At 44.8% G+C, this 19,922-nt stretch overlaps 1 protein-coding gene across 1 annotated transcript in view; it reads right to left on the minus strand.

The window, feature by feature from the left end:
* Positions 1 to 19,922, minus strand: part of LTC4S (leukotriene C4 synthase) — a 119,508-nt gene that overhangs the window by 29,054 nt on the left and 70,532 nt on the right. Inside the window, exon 3 of the mRNA XM_085617758.1 lies at positions 2,773 to 2,872. Coding sequence (XP_085473884.1) covers positions 2,773 to 2,872 — 100 coding nt within the window. The remainder of the gene's footprint in view (positions 1 to 2,772; positions 2,873 to 19,922) is intronic.

Consider the following 19,922-nt stretch of genomic DNA (forward strand, 5'->3'; position numbering starts at 1 on the left):
CAGCGTTAGAGCTACAAAAGGCGACTCTATCCACCTACACAGGTTCTCCCATCACCCTGTTACCTCTACCTGAGGAGGTGCCCCTTGGATGTTTGTCCAGTTTTCCATCCCTTTCCTTATTGGATCTGGAAGTCCTTCTGTCTAAGGTTAGGTCGGGGTCCCCTTTAGACCCCTGCCCTTTGAAACTTCTTAAACAGTGCAAGGACTGCCTTCTCCCGCACTTATTGGGTGTGATGAACGGGGCAATGAAGGAAGGGACCTTCCCCCCTCAGTGGAAGAAAGCGGTGGTCAAACCTCTTTTAAAAAAATCCACACTTGATCCGGGTGTGCTTAAAAACTTTCGCCCCATCTCGTTGCTCCCAGCTCCCGCCAAGATGCTGGAAATTCATCTAAATAAGCATCTGGTCGACTTTCTGGAAACCCATGATCGGTTAGATCATTCGCAGCACGGATTTAGGAGAGAACACAGCACCGAATCTGCCCTTACTATCGTGCTTGATACCATTCGCACCAGGGTTGACAAGGGACTGACCACTCTCCTTATCCTGTTGGATCTCTCGGCTGCGTTCGATACCCTGTCTCCCTCAGTGCTAACATCAAGGCTGAGAGAGATAGGGGTGGAAGGAACAGCACTTAGTTTGCTGGTATCTTTCCTGAATCAGAGGGAACAGAGAGTAAAGCTGGGGGAGTTTTTGTCTCCATCCCTTCCTGTGCATTGTGGGGTCCCTCAGGGGTCGGCATTAAGCCCGACCCTTTTTAACATCTATGTTACCCCACTTGCCAGGCTTATTAGATCCTTTGGGATGGAGGTAATCTCTTATGCTGACGATACACAGATACTGCTGTCTTTTGCCCAACCTACCATTTTGGCTGCCTCTAATTTTAAAAACTGTATGAAGGCAGTCGCTCAATGGATGGTCTGTAATTCATTGAAGCTTAATGGAGAAAAGACAGAGATTCTGGTGTTTGGGGGAAAGGAGGATTTTTGGTCGGCTGACTGGTGGCCTTCCACTATGGGGGTGTGCCCCTCTCCGACGACTCTGGCCAAAAACTTAGGTGTCTTGATCGACCCCCTCCTGAGGATGGACCAACAGGTAAAGAGGACCATCTCCACCTGTTGGGGCCTCATAAACATCTTACGGAAGATTAGGCACTATTTGTCTTTCCAGGCCAGGAAACTAATAGTATTGGCATTGATAGGTTCCAGACTCGACTATTGTAATGCTCTTTATTTAGGCATTAACAATGGCCTGGTAACCCGTCTCCAAATGGTGCAGAATGCTGCCGCTAAACTGGTTCTGGATCTGCCAAAACGGGCCTCTGCTCATACGGCAAGAAGGACCCTACACTGGCTTCCAATTGAGGCCAGGATATCCTTTAAGTCCTTGACTCTGATTTACAGAGCTCTGGCCACTAATCGGTCTGGAGGCTTGAAGGATTTGTTGGTCCCTTATACACCATCTAGAACCCTCCGGTCGTCCAACAAGTTCTTGCTCTCAGTTCCCCGGATACGTAAAGCTAAGTGGGGAGGCAGAGCCTTTTCAACTCTCGCCCCTAGGCTGTGGAACACTCTGCCTTTGGAGATCAAATCTCTTCCCTCTGTGCAGACTTTTAGGAAGGCCCTCAAGACATGGTTATTCGCCAATGCCTACGCTTAGACATGATTTGCCTTTCTTTTGAACTGTTTTGGTTAGGCGCCTTGATGCCTTCGGGATAAGTAGCGCGTTTACAAATCTCCTTTCATTCATTCATTCAATTAAATGTTGTGCCCCCTCTCACCTGCTGAGAAATGTGGAGCAAAGACGACTACAGGAATGTGTGCTATCTTGGATAAATGTCCTTGGACTCATTATGATGCTGACTGGCTGTGGTCGTATGGAGAGTTTGTTGATTTTCACTATTGGGAGCCACGATTTGGCAGAGACCATGAGTTTTGGTGCCAGACTGAAGAGCTATGGCACTAGCAGGTGGGGTGGGGACTGGTAGCAATGGCTTCGAAGGAAAACTCCAGCGACGACATTGGAGCACCACAGGACACAAAGAATGAAAGTGTGCGTTAATTATCTGGATAGTTAAAACAAGCAAACCCACAAATGTCCTCTATCAAGCTCCAGTAGAAGTATTGCGTCCGAAGCACTTGACTGCAAAGGGAACCAACAGAGAGCATGTAATGTCAATCATCCTGAAATCTCCCCGTCTTACCAATGAAATAAGTCATTGTACAACACTTCGCGGGCCTGCTTAGAAAATTGAATTGGGCTCTGCGAAGGGAAGCTAGCTTAACTTCATGATAAAGGGTGTTCTGGAATTACAAGCAAGCAGAGTAGTTAAGGCAAACACGCAGACAGAAAAAATATGTAATTGCAACATTGCAGTATAACAGTTCCTCCTGTTGCCAACTGTGAGAAATTCATTCACTACAACATCAACACGTGGCCTCTCATTCATGCCAACTAATTTTTCTCAAATTCACCACAGCATCAAAGCACAACTCACTGGCAATGTGTTGCTCTCAACGGAACACTCATCTTACCATCTACCCCGCTATCAACTCTGCATGAAGGGTTCGTAGGGAGTATAAAGTACATAAAGATATGTAAAAGAAAAATATAAATGCAACGAGGAGTAAATGGGATGATTTTCGACTAAATATGGCCCTTGACCTGAATTTTATTATTAATAACCTAGATGGTACTGTATCCTCATTTGATTGATTTGCAAGACAAAAAAAGAAATTAACAAGGAATGAGTACTGTCTTTGGAATCACTTACTGAGCTCTGTAGATCCTATCAAAGTCTTCGCACCCTGATGTGTTGGGAGGCGTCACCTTGTACTTGCGCCTAGCGTAGATCACCTGCATGCTGAAGTAAGCTGTAATAGAAGGCAAGTGGAAGAAAGAGACACGCATAAGTGAGAGTTAGGTGACAGTGCCCAGACTCCATGTCCACAGCAGCATTATGCAGCTCTCCCTATTATGTGCGTGCCGTCACCATCGAAGGGACATGAGGTAGGACACAACATCTCCATGGCAAAAGAGACCCATTATTTTTGTACAGTTTTCAACTTTATCGGCAAATGTGACTCAGTTAGACCCCATGGTGAGACATGTAAAAGGCGTACCAATGAGCTGGGTCCTAATGACGCGTACTATTTCAGCATCGAACAAACTATATTTTGCAGTGTGTGCCATACAAATATCCTTTATCAGCAAATCACAAATGCCTTATAAGATGAGGAAGATCCAGTAGGGATTTTTAAGTTTCCCCCAACATTTTACCACTGCACCCCACTCAAAAATCCCTGCTAGAATCTTTGCATCGCTTCCTCACTCTGCTGTCCATGGACAGTGCAAGGAATATTGCCATCCTTTAAAGTGGTGAGCTCTTCTTCATAATACTTGGCTTACAGCAGCAGCTAGACGGACACAAATAGGCTCCTGGCAGCCATCTTGCCAGGTCCTTGCTCTCTCTTGAAGAGTCTTGAAGCTTTAAAAGAAAAACAAAATGGCATCACCAAGAACTGCAGCAATTCGGACCTTACTGGTTCTTCTGGCCCTCTATTGCACGTCAGGTAACTGGAGAACTAGTGAGTGAGTATTTTTAAACAATCTGGCACAGAAGGTTCACTGTGGTGCTGGTCTGAGTAACCCAACCCTAATTAATTTTTACAAATTTTGAATTTTTCTTTCTGGATGTGTTTGCGTTAGCACATCTTTCATCTGATGCAGCCTGGCATGTAACAAATTGGTACAATTTACCGACAGCGCTTGGAACCTCTGAAAGGCAAGTAGGGCTAAGGGAATAGTCCTCCGTAGGTCAGCCCTGACGATCTACAAGAGGATTTTTCTTTTGTTTTTATGTAGCATGTTATCCCTAAGAACGTTCTTCATAGAAATGGTGGAAAAGGCATTGAACCCTGTTGCCAATGAGGTAATGGGGAAGGAAAAGGAACAGAATTCAAAAAGGTTTGAGGCGGGCATAGGAAGCAATCAAAGGGAAAGGGCAGAGGTGGGTCGACGGCCTTAAACTAGGTTTGGAAGCATACTGACAAAATTAGTCCTGTAGTGTGGATCTGACATCAATATTGTTGCATGTGCTTAATGAATGGAATTATAAGGAAGACGCTCAGATAACCTAACTCTTCCCGAACCCCTGGCTTCTATGATTGCTTTCCCAACTCTTCCCGAACACCAAACTTCCCTGATTTCTTTGTCCTAATGTGGACAGATAAAAGAAATGTAATAAAGTCATCCCTGATTTTTGTGATATCAATATGTATATGACTCTTGGACGGTACAAATTTTGAGAACAGAAATCAGATTTAATTCTTCGAATACTTAGTGACACATAAATAATGCAAAATGAAAGACGAACCCTGGTTAATTTCTCATTTGTTAGATTGCGAGAATTTTCGGTGAACCTGGCAACGTTTTCAGCAATTGGAGTTTGAGCAATTAAGTTTCATGTCTTGGCTGCACTACTTCTCTTTGGGCTGAACTTCGCTCTTTTCATCAACTCTAATAAGAAGAATTTACGTGTCAGGATGATGTTTTTATTTCTTTCCTGGTGGGCATGGGTCCAAATACAATTGTACTTTACCTGCATTGGTAAATAAATGCTGATGTAATTTCCGGCGTGGCTCATATCGTATTTCAGTAATGATGTAATTTGACGGAATACAGGCATGTGAGCTGGCAAGACATCGTGCTGCTTTTATCTATAACAGCCACTCTCTTTCTGTTTTGCAAGAGTGTGTTTCTTTTACTAGTGCCAACCTCTATTTGTTCATTTGGGAATACATATGTTAAATTATGTACTACACTCCTCGCAACACATTCTCGGAATTTGATTTCCCACCCTTAGGCTGTCTGATGAATGTGTCTGATGAATCATGTAAAGATGGCGTTTCCAACATCATTCACTTCCTGTTTGTAAAGCTTCCTCTGCAGTATCTCAGGCCCCGCCTACTCTCCTCCGTGCAGGTAACTTAGAGCCAGAAATCAGGAATGAAAAACTATATCAGGTCGTGCGTTCATGTGCTAAATGCATTTTCCTTAAGGGAGAAAGATATGTGGAATGTCATGTATAGTGGCCAAAAATGGTCAGTCAGCCATCCGAGGGGCAATTTGAAGATCCCTTTTCAACTTTTTCCTGGGCTAGAGACAGTTGTTTGTCCCAAAATGTCCTACTGAAATCCAGACCAAAGTTAGACAAATCCTCCTCGTCTGAAGACCTGTTTGGTGGCCTCAGCAGACACTTATCAGGACGTCTATGCTCATACAACCTTCCAGTTTGTCAGGGTCAATAGAGCAATGTGTGTCAGAAAGGTGGGGGCAGCTAGATCTGCTGTTGGTGCACTAAGAGAAATGGCTTGTCAGCAAAGTTAAAAGGGTTGACTTGCCTGCAGGATCCTCAAGGTCAAAAATGTGGGGAGGGGGATCTGTGATGGCAAAACTGTGTTTGAGAAGATCACGTCACATCACCTCACAATTCAGGGAGCTCCCCTGGCTCCCAATACGCAACCATGATCATTTCAAACTCCTCACACACACATTCAAAGTACAACACAACCTAGGCTCCACCTACTTGAACAGTCACCTCTCCTTCCACCAAACACCCAGACAGACACCTTAGCTCCTGCAAGACTCCTATTTGCACACATCATACGCAGAACCAGATCAGGAGGATGGGCATTTTCTTACATCGTTCCTAAAGCATGGACCAACCTCCCTGTCCACAGCAGAGACTTCTCCTCTCTTCTTGAATTCCGCAAGACGCTTATGATCCAGCTTTTCAAATAACCAACCTGCCATAGGCAGGGCTAGGCATACACACGTGCTCAGCACTAGGATACCCTTGCTGGTGACAGTACGCTTTACAAGTACACGTTATAACACTCCGTTTTGAGAAGATTGGTGTATTAAGAATATCTGGTGTCATGGCTGACCCCAGTGTACATAGGAACAATTATCTTTTTGTTTTGGAGCTTGTGCTGGCTTTACCAGCATGCATCTGAAAATACGAGCACTCAAGCTGGTCACTGTTGTCTGGGCTGAGATGGAAGCAATAATCGTACTCAAGACTGCATGACCTGTAGTAACTGTCTATATAACGTCTGGCATTAATGCCGCTGTATGTCAGGACTGTAGATTTGGCCAACTGTGGCCTGCTGCCTGGGCCCTCAGTCAGTCAGGACCAGCTTTTCAGTTTAGAAAAAAGTTGCTACATTAAAAGCAACTACAAAGGATATTTGTTTTTATGTTTTCTAGCGTTCATCTGACCTCTGCCTGTCTTTTTATGCCTATACGTAGGTTACACTTCACATAGGAATATGTTAAATAGCACCGAAGCTTCATGCAAGACCTTTCTCGTACCGGATTCTCCCTCCTCCTGCTTGAACACTGCCAGTTACTGCAACAGGGCTCCTTTTTTGCAAGTGTTTTGGCCATTAAATACCATCTACTTTCATTTCCTCAAAAACTGTCTAGTCTTTATTTCCCTACTATTGGTTTGTATTGTTTTTAGCATCCACCTCCGATACACGTGGACCGCCTTGTATAATTGCAAGTAAATCCTGTGTCAGCTGAAACCCAGTTGTCTTCCTCTGCTGCTGTAAGGCTGCTCAAAGGATGGCTGATTATCACCAAGATGCAAGGTCCTCTCTGCCGAGCAGCAGAAGTGGCAGTGAGCACGTGGCCACGTCTGGGCAAACACGTCCAACTCGGGGTGACAAATGCAAAAAGAACAATTGATGGACGGAATGCTGAACAATATCAAATATTCACCCCCAGCACAGAGATCTGGGCCTAATTTCATCTTGTGTTTTGCTCACTATGCCATTCTAGTTTAAAGCTAGCCATATGCAAATCAGTCTTGACTCTGCGCCCCATGGGAACAGTACAGCCCGAACTGTCAGGCCAGGTTGTCCCTGGACCGGAAACTAGCATCCTGGGACCAGTTATAGGGCATCACCCGTCATCAGCCAGGCTAGCTTGAATCCAGTGGCATAGTGAGCACGGGACCCACGTCTGGGCATACCTGTCTCACTCGGAGTGACAAACGCAAAAACAACAATTGATGGACGAAATGCTGAACAATGTCAAACATTCACCCCCAGCACAGAGATCTGGGCCTAATTTCATCTTGTGTTTTGCTCACCATGCCATTCCAGTTTAAACCCAGCCATATGCAAATCAGTCTTGAGCCTGCTCCCCTTGGGAACAGTCCAGCCCGAACTGCCAGGCCAGGTCCTCCCTGGACCAGAAACAAGCATCCTGGGGCCAGCTTCAGGGTATCACCCGTCTTCAGCCAGGCTTTCCTAAACCCAGTGGCATGGTGAGCATGAGACCCAAGTCTGGGCATACCCGTCCCACTCAAGGTAAAAATTGCACAACAATGGATGAACGGAATGCTGAACAATGTCAAACATTCACCCCCCAATACAGATATCTGGGCCTAATCCCAACGTTTTTTTGTCCACAATGCCATTCCAGCCACTCTCAGTGGCTCCATTGACTTGAATAAGAGTCTTTGGAGGCTTCCTACTGTACAGTGGCGGCTCCTGTGATATTAAAGTGGTGAGGCAGTGTGAGGGGTAGAGCGCGGCGTGGGCAGCATGTTTGAGATAATTCTTTCAAAACGACAGTTTCATTGATCTACCCTGCTTCTATCTTACGTAATTGACGTTTGTTGTTTTTCCCCCCCAATTAAAACCCAAGCCCACTGTTTAAGATTTATTACACGAGCATTCTTTCACAAACTAAATATAATATTTTTGAGCTCCTCAAAATTTACAGTGACACTCTTTCGAGATGATGAAACCATTAAAACCAGGCATTCTTCATTTCATGGCTGAAATCAGAAACATTTCCACTGCCACCTGCTTGGAAGTAATTGATTGGATTCAGTGTGGGTGCTGTTGGCTTCCGTTTTGCATGCCAAGTGACTGTGCGCTGCCAACGTGATGTTTTATGCTAGGCAGCACCTGATTAGGACATTCCGGAAGACACTGGAGGAAGCACTTTAGTGAATACTGATGGGTTCGCGAGTTTTCATGCCTTTTCTATAAATATATAACTCTAAGAAGGAGGTGATGTCTGTGGGTGTGCTTAAATCAAATGACTTTCACATACCCCATCGCCAGGATATCTGACATATGGAGAACATACAGGCACCGTGTTCTTTTCTTAGTCTCTGTAAAAGGGGAGCTCATGATTCTTCTCAGTAGAGCCACTTCAGCTGCATATACCCAGTCGTGATCACAGCTGAGGTTCATTAAAACACCCTCCTCGCCAAGGTTTTACCAATTTGAGCAGCTAACGCTACTTGAGACAGCACTAGGATGTGAACTTTGGGTCTTCTGACTAGAATATTTAGCCCTCGGTCATACTGCAGTGGAAGCTGCTGTGCCCTTAAAGTGGGGGAGGCAGTGGCGGGGCAGTGCGCGGGAGGCACGCGGGAGGGGGGCGGCGTGTGTGATAGAGGACCTAAGGGTGAAGGGGAATAAAAGCTGACCTGAAGGTGAACAGTACTCCAAGAGCATGTGAAAGTGTGCAGAAGACTCTTGGCATCTTAGTGTGACCTGGAGGCGGCAGGATGTGAGGCTGAGCAGGAGCAGCAGGGGAGGTTGAAATTGGCTTAAGGTTCCTTGTGGTAAATTGGTAGTCTTTTGACCAACTAATGATGAACAAGGGCCCCACTGTCTTCGAATGAGTAGGGTATCAGGTCCTTCAGAGTGTATAGAAGCCAGATCTGAGCATGACCCCCTGGTGACCTGTTGGTCCGTGGACCAAGTGAGGAGCCATACAAACAAACAGGAGCCTGACTATCTAATGGCTGGGAAGGAGTCATGGATCTGATGGGGAACACATCAGTTAAGAGTCATTTATGGACCTGAGGATGAGTGCCAGGAGACCAGTGAGTGAGATGCAGTGGAATAATGACGTTTTTAGTTCTGATCAATGTTACTGGCTCTTAAAGCTACCATAAAGTTATTTGAAAGTTAGCCTCATGCTACTAAATATGCAATACTTCATGAAAGGTCGTAATCCGCAAATATGGGCCACTTTATTTTTTGAGTGCCTGGGTCAGTTTTTGGTCCCAATCCAACTCTGAAGGCAGGCAGTTTCCTGTGCTGAGAAACTGAAGGAGAGGCAGACAGCTAAACGAGCCATTTTGCCGGGGTGTCTGCTGCTTGAAAGAAATGTAAATGTGCGCAACTGGTTAACCTGCCTTTGAAAACTGAGTTTGGAAGCTGGTATTGGCTTTAATTAATGGAATCACTTGAAGCTTTCTAATGACACAAATGTATTCTTTTTTAGTGGTATTGCAAGAGAGTTACTTACCAGCTGAGCTGTGAGGTGGGTGCTTTTTTAAAGGACAATTATATATTTTTTTTAATGCACTGCAAACTCTCTGTGTATTACTAAAATCTATATTTTGGAAGCACTTATTTTATCTTAAACAATTTTATACATTTCATAGATGCATCTCTTCTATTGTGTGTAATGCAAGTTTAAAATAATGACACATTTTCACAGTGTTTTTCGTCACAGATTGGCACTTCGTAGCACTAAACTTATGCAAGTCAGTATTCTCCACTGCACCAAACAGGATCCAATTCTGTGGCTCTCTGGTTACTCACAGACCTCTGTAATGTATTAACTAGTAGAGGTGCCATAATGTACCATAGTGCATTTCTCACTGATTAACTTAACTTGCATTTATTTTTTATTTAAGCTGCGTGTTAATTTGTATGTAGTTACCTGAAGGTGAAAGACCAAAAAACGTTTTGGAATATTTTAGCCACGCCTTTGACCCCGCCCCCACGCTCACCCACCCCACCCACATTACGTGCAGTATCAGATTTCCTTTACTTTTTTTACTGGACTTTGACCACTGCCCAAGCCCCTCCCGCCACACGGGGTGGGTAAAAAAAATGCTACAGTCAAAGAACTGTGTCAGATGTCTGGATGGAACAATCAGCCTTGTTTATGTGTCCGTGGTTGATAACATGAGTGGAAACACTTTTCTGGTCGTCTTAGGCTGCATGTTTGCTCCAAGAAAGAGAGAGCCTGGTAACACAGCCTTGCAGGTACCCTCTCCATTCACATTTTACTTGTTTGACTTAGGTTGTCATCTTTCCGAGGTAGCTAAGTGGCTGAAGTGACTATAGCCCACATTATGCAAGACTTGAGAGAAAGTGTAATGATGTTATAACACACCATCACTTCTTCAGAGTGGCAGATGCTGGCATGTCGGTCTCAGTACAGGAAACAAGCATCGGCAAAGCCAATAGGTCTCACCCACAGGTGAGCTATTGCCTTTGGCAAACGGGTGGGGGTGGCTAACAAGGGAGGGGGAAGAAACAGAGACGAGGCGGGTGGGAGGGGGGATAAGAAACAGGGACGGGATGATATGAAACAGGAACAGGAGGGCACGGGCAGGGGATAAGAAACAGAGGCGGGTGAGATAGGGAATTAAAAAACAGCAGGATGCCTGTAAGCGGGAACATGCATTGAGAAAGTGGTCTGCGTTATTTCAGGCACACTTCTCGCTGCGCTGCATTACAGTTCTCTTTGTCCCTTTAGTGCCCCGCAGCCATCACTTTGACACTATGGTGCACCACTTTGTCACACCATGCCACTCTTCCTGATCCGCCTTCATCTATGTTCAGCCCAATGAAGCTACCCAAAATGCCTCTGAACCTCCTTCAATAGGACAAGGAGACTTGGCACCCACTTACAAACTTGGGGTCAAACCATGCACTCACCTCCCAAACATGAAGCAAGAAAGACACTGCCCACAACAACCGCTCCTCCTACAACTGAGGACTATAGCTGGAACTCAGAGAGTACCGGAAAGAACTTGCTATCAGAAAAAAAACAGTGACGATGGGCACGTCACCCATGAGTGTCCTATGAACAATAGGCATGAATGTTTACATACAGCAAACAAATAAACTAAAGCTGTTGTGAAGCATTTCAGATGTCTCTAACCAGTCACCAGCCAATGAAAAGCGAAATTCAAAGCCGGGGGCATGTAAATTATTCAAATGAGAAGTTTCAACAGTAGGTGACAACTCGGGTCCTAAAGAGTCATACAAATAGTATATCATCCTGTTTTAAATAATATTGATGCACAAACCTATGCAAAATGAGTAATGAGGAAATTAGCAACATAAAAAACCAAAAGCATTAGTGTATGTTTTTAATGCTGCCGCAACCTAAGCAGTATTCTGCATCAACAGCACGTCGCTTCCTGCGCCCCGCTCACCTTCAGTGGTTGAACCTTTAAGGTGGTGGCAGGGGGAGAAGAAGTTGGGGATAAGTTTAAAAAACAAAGAGATTTGAACGTGACCTAGTGCAAATAGTACCTGCATCATAGCACATGTAGCAGATGGCCAGCAGAGGGGCACTAATCAAAGGATAAAACCGTGTAGAGGAACCCTTGAGAGGCAAGGGGCTATTAAAGCAGCACGGGCTGTCTGTGGTATACACAGAGAGGCTACAGTGGGTGGGGCCATTACTGCTCAGTAATTGCACCCCAGGTATGTTTTTTTTCTGCCCTCCACCCTCAGTAAGGATCACTTAATTATCTGCCTATGGCGATAAGCGCATTCATTTAGAGTGAAAAAACACAAGCATTTCGAAGGCCAATCCTCCACAAGCTGCGCTCCTCACAACCAAACACGAGCTGAGAGAAAAAACAGAAATAGTGCGCCGCAACCAGCATAGAGAGGCAGGAGAGAAAGAGTCCATGTAAAATGGCCAATCACCATGGGAGTGAACCAAGCACACAAAGGAGGGGCACATTTAACCAGTGCACCAATGAAAAGCCAGCATTTCACAACATCACACAAAATTACGAATGGAAAGCATGTATGTGCCAAAAGCCCACAGAGGTATTACAGCATACCTCGCAGAGCAGCGCTTGCATGCTGCCTCTAAGCTCGACCTAAAAAAGTAGTCTCCTGTAAGCTTCTGCAAACAGTCAACTCCTAGCCACCTCATATGGCACAGAACAAGGAACAAGAGCTAAAAGGAGCATTAATCATCACCAAAAGCACATCAGGTCATTTCGAAGCTCTGTGTGCACAGTGTCCACAGAGGGGCGCTTGTATTACAGTCTGAGTTATTTGTGTCTAAACTCAGGCTGGAGAACAGAGTCAGTACTTTGCACTACTTTTACTGGAACTGAAAATGCAATAAAAGCATTTTCTTGTGAACATTGGTACAATCAACTTCCTTGAGGATCCTGGCATTTAAAAAAAATCTATTTAAACTATAACCTTCTGGGGATCCTTCGGGCATGGGGGGAGCAGTTGAGAGCAGTAATCGCCAGGGTGGGCAGCAACCAGGGAGGAGCTGAAGGGGTAGGAGATCTTCAGAAGATTGTGGAGAACATATGGTTTAAACTAAGATAAGACCTGGCAGGGAGGGATGGGAAATGCAATGGTGCAATAAATCATTTTTTAAACAAACAGAACACCAGGCACATAAGCCTCAGCCTGTTCCCCAGTGCCTCATGAGCCACTTTACAGTACGTTTGTGGAAACAATGTGTGCATGCTTTCATAACAAATTTAATTATTATACAAGTATGCCTTCTACAGCATGTTAATAAAAAACACAAATAACAAAAGGCAAACACGGTTGCTCCTCGCAGATACCTACCGGGAGCAAACTTCAAAGGTAGATGTGAATCCAGTGACCAAGAGCGTAAGCCAGGCCCCTGCAGCGCAGGCCCTCTCCCCCCCCCCAACTCCCCACAGCCATTTAGGGGGGGGGTTCCCAATCAGCCCAAGCCAAATGCATTCTGTGGTATATGGGAGATTCAGGTGCCCATCATCACACTATGCAGGCGTGCACATCATTTTGTGATACACCATTGCCTGGTGATGTCTTCATGCGTCTAGGGAGGGGCTGTGGGTTGTGCGGCGATGGCGTACCCACGCAGGACACTCTGGATATGGTACTCATCTTACCATGAAAGACCCTTCCCAGAGGTCAGCCAGTCCTTTTTTTTAGGTCTCGCTGAGCCAGCACATGCGCTGCTCTGTGAGACATTTAGTATCAGGGTTTTCAAAGTGGTGCCACACGCTTTTGGTGGCCTAGCGCTTGCGTTTACGCGAGCGTGCACGCGCGCAGCTGCCATCTGCCTCCCTTCCAGCGCGATCACTTTCACTTTTTCGTGCTCCTTCGCACGTGCATCACTAGCGTGTTTTTCTCATTGCTACAAGCTTCCCGCATCGCGCGGCCAATGCTTACTTGTTTTGCCTCACTGCCGTCTCTGGCACCTCACCCCTCCTCAGCCCCCGACTTCTCTTGGAAAACTGAGGCTCATTATAGTGTGGAATTACCGCCTCAGCGCTTTCCCCCCAAAGTCCTCTGCTGCATCTTGTCTCTCCAGCTCAGCCCGCTTCAATGCTTGTTTGTTTTGCCTCACTGCCATCTCTGCCACCTCACCCATCCTCAGCCCCTGACTTACACACTTGAAAAACGGAGGCTCATTATAGTGTGGAATAACGGCCTCAGCGCTTTCCCCCCAAAGTCCTCTGCTGCAACTCGTCTCTCCAGCTCAGGCTTATGCTGACTCGTCCCCTCGGGACCCGAGAGGGGGCCGTCCTACCATGCTGGAGCTCCCAAGTGGCTAGCTCCCGGCAAGGCGCCAAAAAGGATGTAGGATGCACACCTAATATCAGGGGAGGTGAATGCAGACCAAAACAAGCAAGATGGACCTCAGGATATGCAGGGACAAATGAGAGCCGGGAGTCCGGGGTCGCACCACGTGACCAAAACACATTTTCCTTCTGCTGGGACACCACTGGGAGCCTGCCGCCTACCTTGCAGCCCTCCTATGTTTCTGTAAACACAGCCGCTCAACAGGTGAGGCGAGCCTTCCCTCTGCAATTACTGGCATTGCCGGGGGACGTGAGGCCAGGGGGGCAGATTCTGCGGCTAAAGCCGACTTCCCTTCTCTGGGAGCACTTGACCGTCTAGCACACAGTTGCGATGCTCCTCCTCCACGAAATCCAACTGTGTAAATTATGTCAATTATGTGGCACAAAGGCACATACATAATTATGCGGTACATGCAGCAGCCATAGAAGTGAGTAGATCCACCCACGCTGTTTGCCCTTGTTTTATCAGCATGTGCATGCAAGAAAGTCGCACAACCCTAATAATTCTAATTCCGATCAGTGCCCATTGATAGCTGTGCTTTGAAAAAAAAAACGCTTTTTCAAGCTACCTCGGAATATACATGTAATTTAAAAAATACATAATGGGTAACATGTCAAATTGTGCTTCTTGGAGTTCTGGTGTAGTTACAAACCACTCCGCCTTTCACTGCATGCGTACATTGCCCAAATATTGACTCTCTTTATGCTGACCTGCTCGTAGATGCTCTCTATCAGGCCAGAAAAGCTATTTTTTTGATGAGTTGGGAGATGTTTACAGTGCAATCCAAGGTCTCATTAATGGAACACATTCACTATAACCATCCCCACCAATGCTTATGACTGCAGTCAGGACAAAGTGAAAAAGCATCAATATATGCACTTCTCCCAACCAGGAAATCCCGTAAGATGATGCTGTTGCCACAGTTTCTCCCTCTAACTGGCTAAAGCCTGAAAGTCGAGGTATTCAGCAAGTACAATTATCTAAACAGACAGAAAGGCATTGCAGAACAGCTCCAATATTTGCTAGATAAATACTTCTCCACTGTCTACTAGTATATCCAATAGTTCAGTCACATGACAGTATTCCTTGGAAATTGGATAGTCCCAATGAGTGAATACAGTAACTTAAAACAGGTCTCTCACTTTGGGGCCTCCCTGTTTATATATGTAATAGTTATTAGTTTTAATAAAGTGCCACATTGCTGAGCGCAGGTTTAGAGCAAAGACGGTTGAAATGGCAAAAAGACTTCAGAGATGTATGCCCAGGAAAGCGTAGTTAGAGCTTGATCTAATTGTGAAAGTAAAAAAAAAAGCATTGGCATAGCCAATAGGTCTTGCCTTTGGGACCATATAAGTGTTTAGCCAAGCAACATTTGATGTTGTTGCACCAAGGATATTGTGCTGCATAACTAAATACTTATAAGGTCCCAAAAGCGAGACCTATTGGCTATGCCAGTGCTTGTTTTAATTCCTTCTCACATATTACTGGACACACCAATACCAATAGCGGTTAACATGTGGAGCAGGTGAAATAATGGGCTACCTCTTGTTTCCACACTGGCGCAATGTCACAGATACTTAAGTATGTCGGGTCACAACTTATCCTTCCCGCAGTGTGTGTATGCGTTTGTGTGTATAAATACACACACACACACACCCCGGAACAGGCTATTTATTTAGCATATACATTTCACCCTTAGCTCCCACCATGAGAAGTAATACAACTATGATGTACGTGGCAATTGTCACAACCTAGTGGCTGAAGGAACACGCAGACTTCATAGCTCTGTACAAGTTTACAAGCAGACAATGACTGAAGGGATGAGTTGTATTTTACATTTTATTAAGTAATTTATCCTTGTAAATATGTCTACAATCTGTTTGTTTACTCATGCATGTAGACTTACAGAGCTTGAAGCTAGCGCTGGAGTCATATATAAGCTTCATGATTATGCCTAGGTGCCTGCTCGCTAGTCACTGAGTGGCAGTGAATGTTTGAGGCATTAGATGAACCTTTCTTTGAAGAACAATAATGACCACGTGTACACGAGCCATGAGCAATGAAACATCAATTAAGGAATGAAGAGATGACTCAGGAAGGTAGACACTCGTACGTTTCAAACTCACTAACTTGAAGTGATCATGCATAAAAACATGGGTGACTTGATATGTGAGATCTGCTCAGGTTATGCTCTTATTAGCCCTCTAAGCTGCCTCTTGCCTCAGCGTTTTATAGAAGCAAACAGTACAATAGGTTTTAGCACAGAAAGACCATATAGAGATAATTTTCACCTATTGCATACTCTGGGGCCGATTACGATGTTGGGCGGAAAGCCTCAGCACGACATGGACTTGGAATAGGAACCGACCGACTTGCGGTCAGCGGGTCCGTCGGCCGGATTACTAAACGACTGAACACTGTTCAGTTGGATTCCCATTGTTTCCTATCGAAGCTCGTGTTACGCCCGACAACCTGCCGTATCACAGGCTCCTATAGGGAAATGGGGTGTATGCGGAAAACCCTGCACCCTGCCGCAGGCACCCATGGGGCCTGTCACATAGTGCTGGGTTTTGCAGGGGGGTCCCTTAGGTACCCCTCGGCCCACAACCGTAGGCCGCGAAGGCTAGGGGGCCCAGCCAGGGGCCCTCAAAGTCACTTTCTGACAGCCTTTCCGTGTTGGACAGGCCGATGTGGAAAGGCTGTTGGAAATCGACATCGTAATCTCGACCGCCGAAACGCTGTCCATTGGGGTGTACGATGCGGTTCCAACCAACACAAATACTCCCCGAGTCGGTCGGAAACGAGTCAGAGTGACCGCACGGTTAATGTTTCGACCGCGAACATCGTAATTGGGCGGTGGGAATGTAAACCGACCGAGTCGGTCGGAAGGGCTCCGACGCGGTTGAGGAGATTCCGACAGTTGGTAGGAGGCTTTCCGTCTGTCACCGTAATCGGCCCCTAAATGTATCTCGCATGTAACAGGAATATTGGGCTTAGAAATTACTCAAAGTGAAAATTATTTGAAAGAAATGGGAAGCTACCTTGGTTAGCACATTTAAAATGTTAATTTTCACCATCTGCATAAAACATGGCAGTTTCGTTCATTTCTAAAGAGGTAATGTTAATGCTTAGCTAAGAATGAGGATGACCATAGGTAAGATTGTCATGTCTGAGGTGACAAACAGGTGGAAGAAAGAGAGAAGTGTTTTTTTGTGAGAAGGGTGCCCTAATCTGAAACCAGGAGCAAGGGAAGGAGTTTGACCTCAGCTTTGATGGTAGCACTTTGAAAATAGGCAAATGTGCTTCCTTTCAGCTAAGTTTGGGCTACACAAATACCCCTTACATATCACATTACCCGAACTGTGCCTAATAAGAGATTGCAAGGCACCAAGAAAGTCCACAACCAACCAAGGTACAAGGCGGGAATCCGAGGGCACAGAGGCCATGTGTCGAATTTCTGCAGAGCTATTTTGAGTTTTAAAAGCAGGAAGTCTTTTTGCTGGTGGCAAAATTCAGTTCTTCTTTGTCCATCCTGAAAAATTTGGCACAAGAGGGACATTTTCAGGCTGAGCCAGCTTTGCAACTGTAGTGAAATATGGAAATAAATTACTTTAGGGAACTAACGGATGGCAGCTCGGTCATGCTTTCGTTCGTTTTTATACCAGAGGTGCCGCATAATACTGCCAGTTACGGTGCAGGCATATTTGTAAATGTTTTTGCAAATGTAATTCAGCGGAAGCAATGCTGAGAGCCTAAGGAAAATAAAGTAGACTAGTGGACGCCAAATGGGTGCTGCCATCTTGTGTTGGAAGGAGCTGTGTGTCACCAGTATCATGTGCATGGAGGGGCATTTTGAGGTTATTAGGCAAAGTAACAATTTAGTACTGGTGGCTAGTGACGTTTTTCTTACTACAAGCGAGTTCTGATGTCAGCACTTCTAATAAGAAAATATGTGACAGGTCTTTTGTGGATATTACACCAATCTCCACGCCCCTACTTCTAAAGAAATGCTTCCCTTGACTGAAATGTAGAAAAGCATCTCTGTGTTGTTGACCCTGCTAAGATAAAAGAACTCGGACTGATTATCTTGAAATGACTCCAAATTTGGAGATGTGTTTATTGTGTTTAAATCCTTGGCAGTATCCTGAGGATATATAAATTATGGGAAACAACCTTTACAACGCAGTCATTACATCGCACTACCTTTACAACGCAGTCATTACAATGCAACATCTTTTACATCGCATGCCATTACAATGCAGCCATTACATCGCATGTCACTACAGCGCATGTCACTACAATGCATACCATTACAATGCATAGTTTTTACCCTTACACTATCCAACACTTACCCTACTGTTGGGGAATTGTAATTTTTACCCCTACATTATCCAACACTTACCATATTGTTGCACTCACTGGAGAGGGAATTGTAATGTTTACCCCTACACTATCCAACACTTACCTCAAATGCAATGTAATGATATGCGTTGTAATGGTATAATGCAATGTAATGGAATGCGTTGTAAAGGTAGTTTCTAAAAATGCATTGTAAAATCATGCGTTGTAATGGATGTTGCGATGTAAAAACTGCGTTGTAAAGGCATGCGTTATAAATGTTTGTGTTGTAACGTCATACATTTATAAATAATAGGTCAGCTTGTATAAATTGTGTGATCCTGAACAAACTATTCTATCAGCCTGTTCCTCCAAACTAAGTGCCAACATTGTGAATGCGCTATTTTTTTTTATTTTCTTCAATCATACCTTTTATGCAAATACAAAAACGAAAGGTTTGAAGTTATAAACTATGAAATTAAATCCAATTGAAACTGAAATTATTTTATTTCAGCTCCTAAGGCAGTCCACTTCTGCTTGCAACCCGAGGCAGATAACCAGGCCATCTATGCCACTGTGTCCCTCTGCTGCTCTCTGTTAGGTTCCTCTTTTTTTTGAGGACTTTTGTTTGGCAGGGCTGATCATGTGGATGGGATGATATTGCCAAACCTCTAATGGTGGGGGAGATGTGGCGAGCGATTGGCCGGTGGGGGCCACGGCACTGCAGGAGTCTTCACAGGATGTTGGTGGACTTGCATCAGTTTCACGCTGAGCTGCACATATGATTCAGAGTTTTTGTGATGTCTGTTTCTTTTGCTTTTAAGGTGCACCAATTGGTGACTGGTGTGCACATTCCCATGATTTTCTTTCCTGGCTTCTAGGGCGTTTTTTTTTTATTTTAGTTCCTGCTTTAATAAAGACTCTTGTCAACTTCAACAAGTTTTCTTTCGTTGTGACATATGTATATTATTTCCAGACTCTTGTGGATGTTCAGGAGCTCCCAACTTCTTGATTTATTTCAACTATTTCTGCTAATTTGGATCTTAGTTGCTCTCCAGGTCTCAACAATGAGAGTTAAACATAGACTGTTGCTGGCCTGGAGCCAATATGGATCTTCTGTTCTATGGTCATGATTCCCAGGTCAGCATCTAGAAATATTGATGGGTAAGAGTTGGGGAGGTGCAGAGATGGCTTGCTTTTTACATCCCAGAGTCCGCCTCTGTAGGCTGGAATGTCTGTCACCTTAATTTGGGAAATATTAGTTTTGTTTGAGTGCAATTTTTCAGCTTTTTGAGAAAGTTTTTTTCTCCTGCCACAAAGTCAGGTGTCGTTTGCCCTGCCTGACTTCTGGGTTCATCTCAGGACCAGTTCTTTGTCAGAACTATTCCAAAACAAGACGATACATTAACACTTTTCACCTTCTGTTCATTGAGATGAACATCTTCATTTGTCCTTTGGATTTTCTATTGGCCCTATTGTATGACGTAGACCTTTTCCATATTTAGCTCCTGCGTGATCTCTATATAGTAATATCCAGTTATTTCTTGGCTGCTTTAGCCATTTTCACACAGAGTATTGAACCTTCAGCATATGTTATTATCAATATGAACACTTGAACATCCTGACATGTCACCTGTTACAGATTTTACTACAATACTGTAGTTCTCATTAGCATATAAATTGAATGTATTTTTGTTGAGGGTGCAGCCATGTTTCACACTTGGTTTCATCAGTATTTTTCTGAGATTCCACCTTCAGGCCGAGGAGGATTTGAATGGACGATGGTGCATTGCTCATTATTCGTGTTTCCAACAGGCATTTCTCTGTTGCCATCTTTTCTAGTTTCTTCCAAAGCCCTGAGCTCTCAAAAGGCGACATATGTCAGTTGCTCCTGTCTCGTGCA

The sequence above is a fragment of the Triturus cristatus genome, chromosome 7 (genome assembly GCF_964204655.1).
Source record: "Triturus cristatus chromosome 7, aTriCri1.1, whole genome shotgun sequence".
NCBI lineage: Eukaryota > Metazoa > Chordata > Amphibia > Caudata > Salamandridae > Triturus > Triturus cristatus.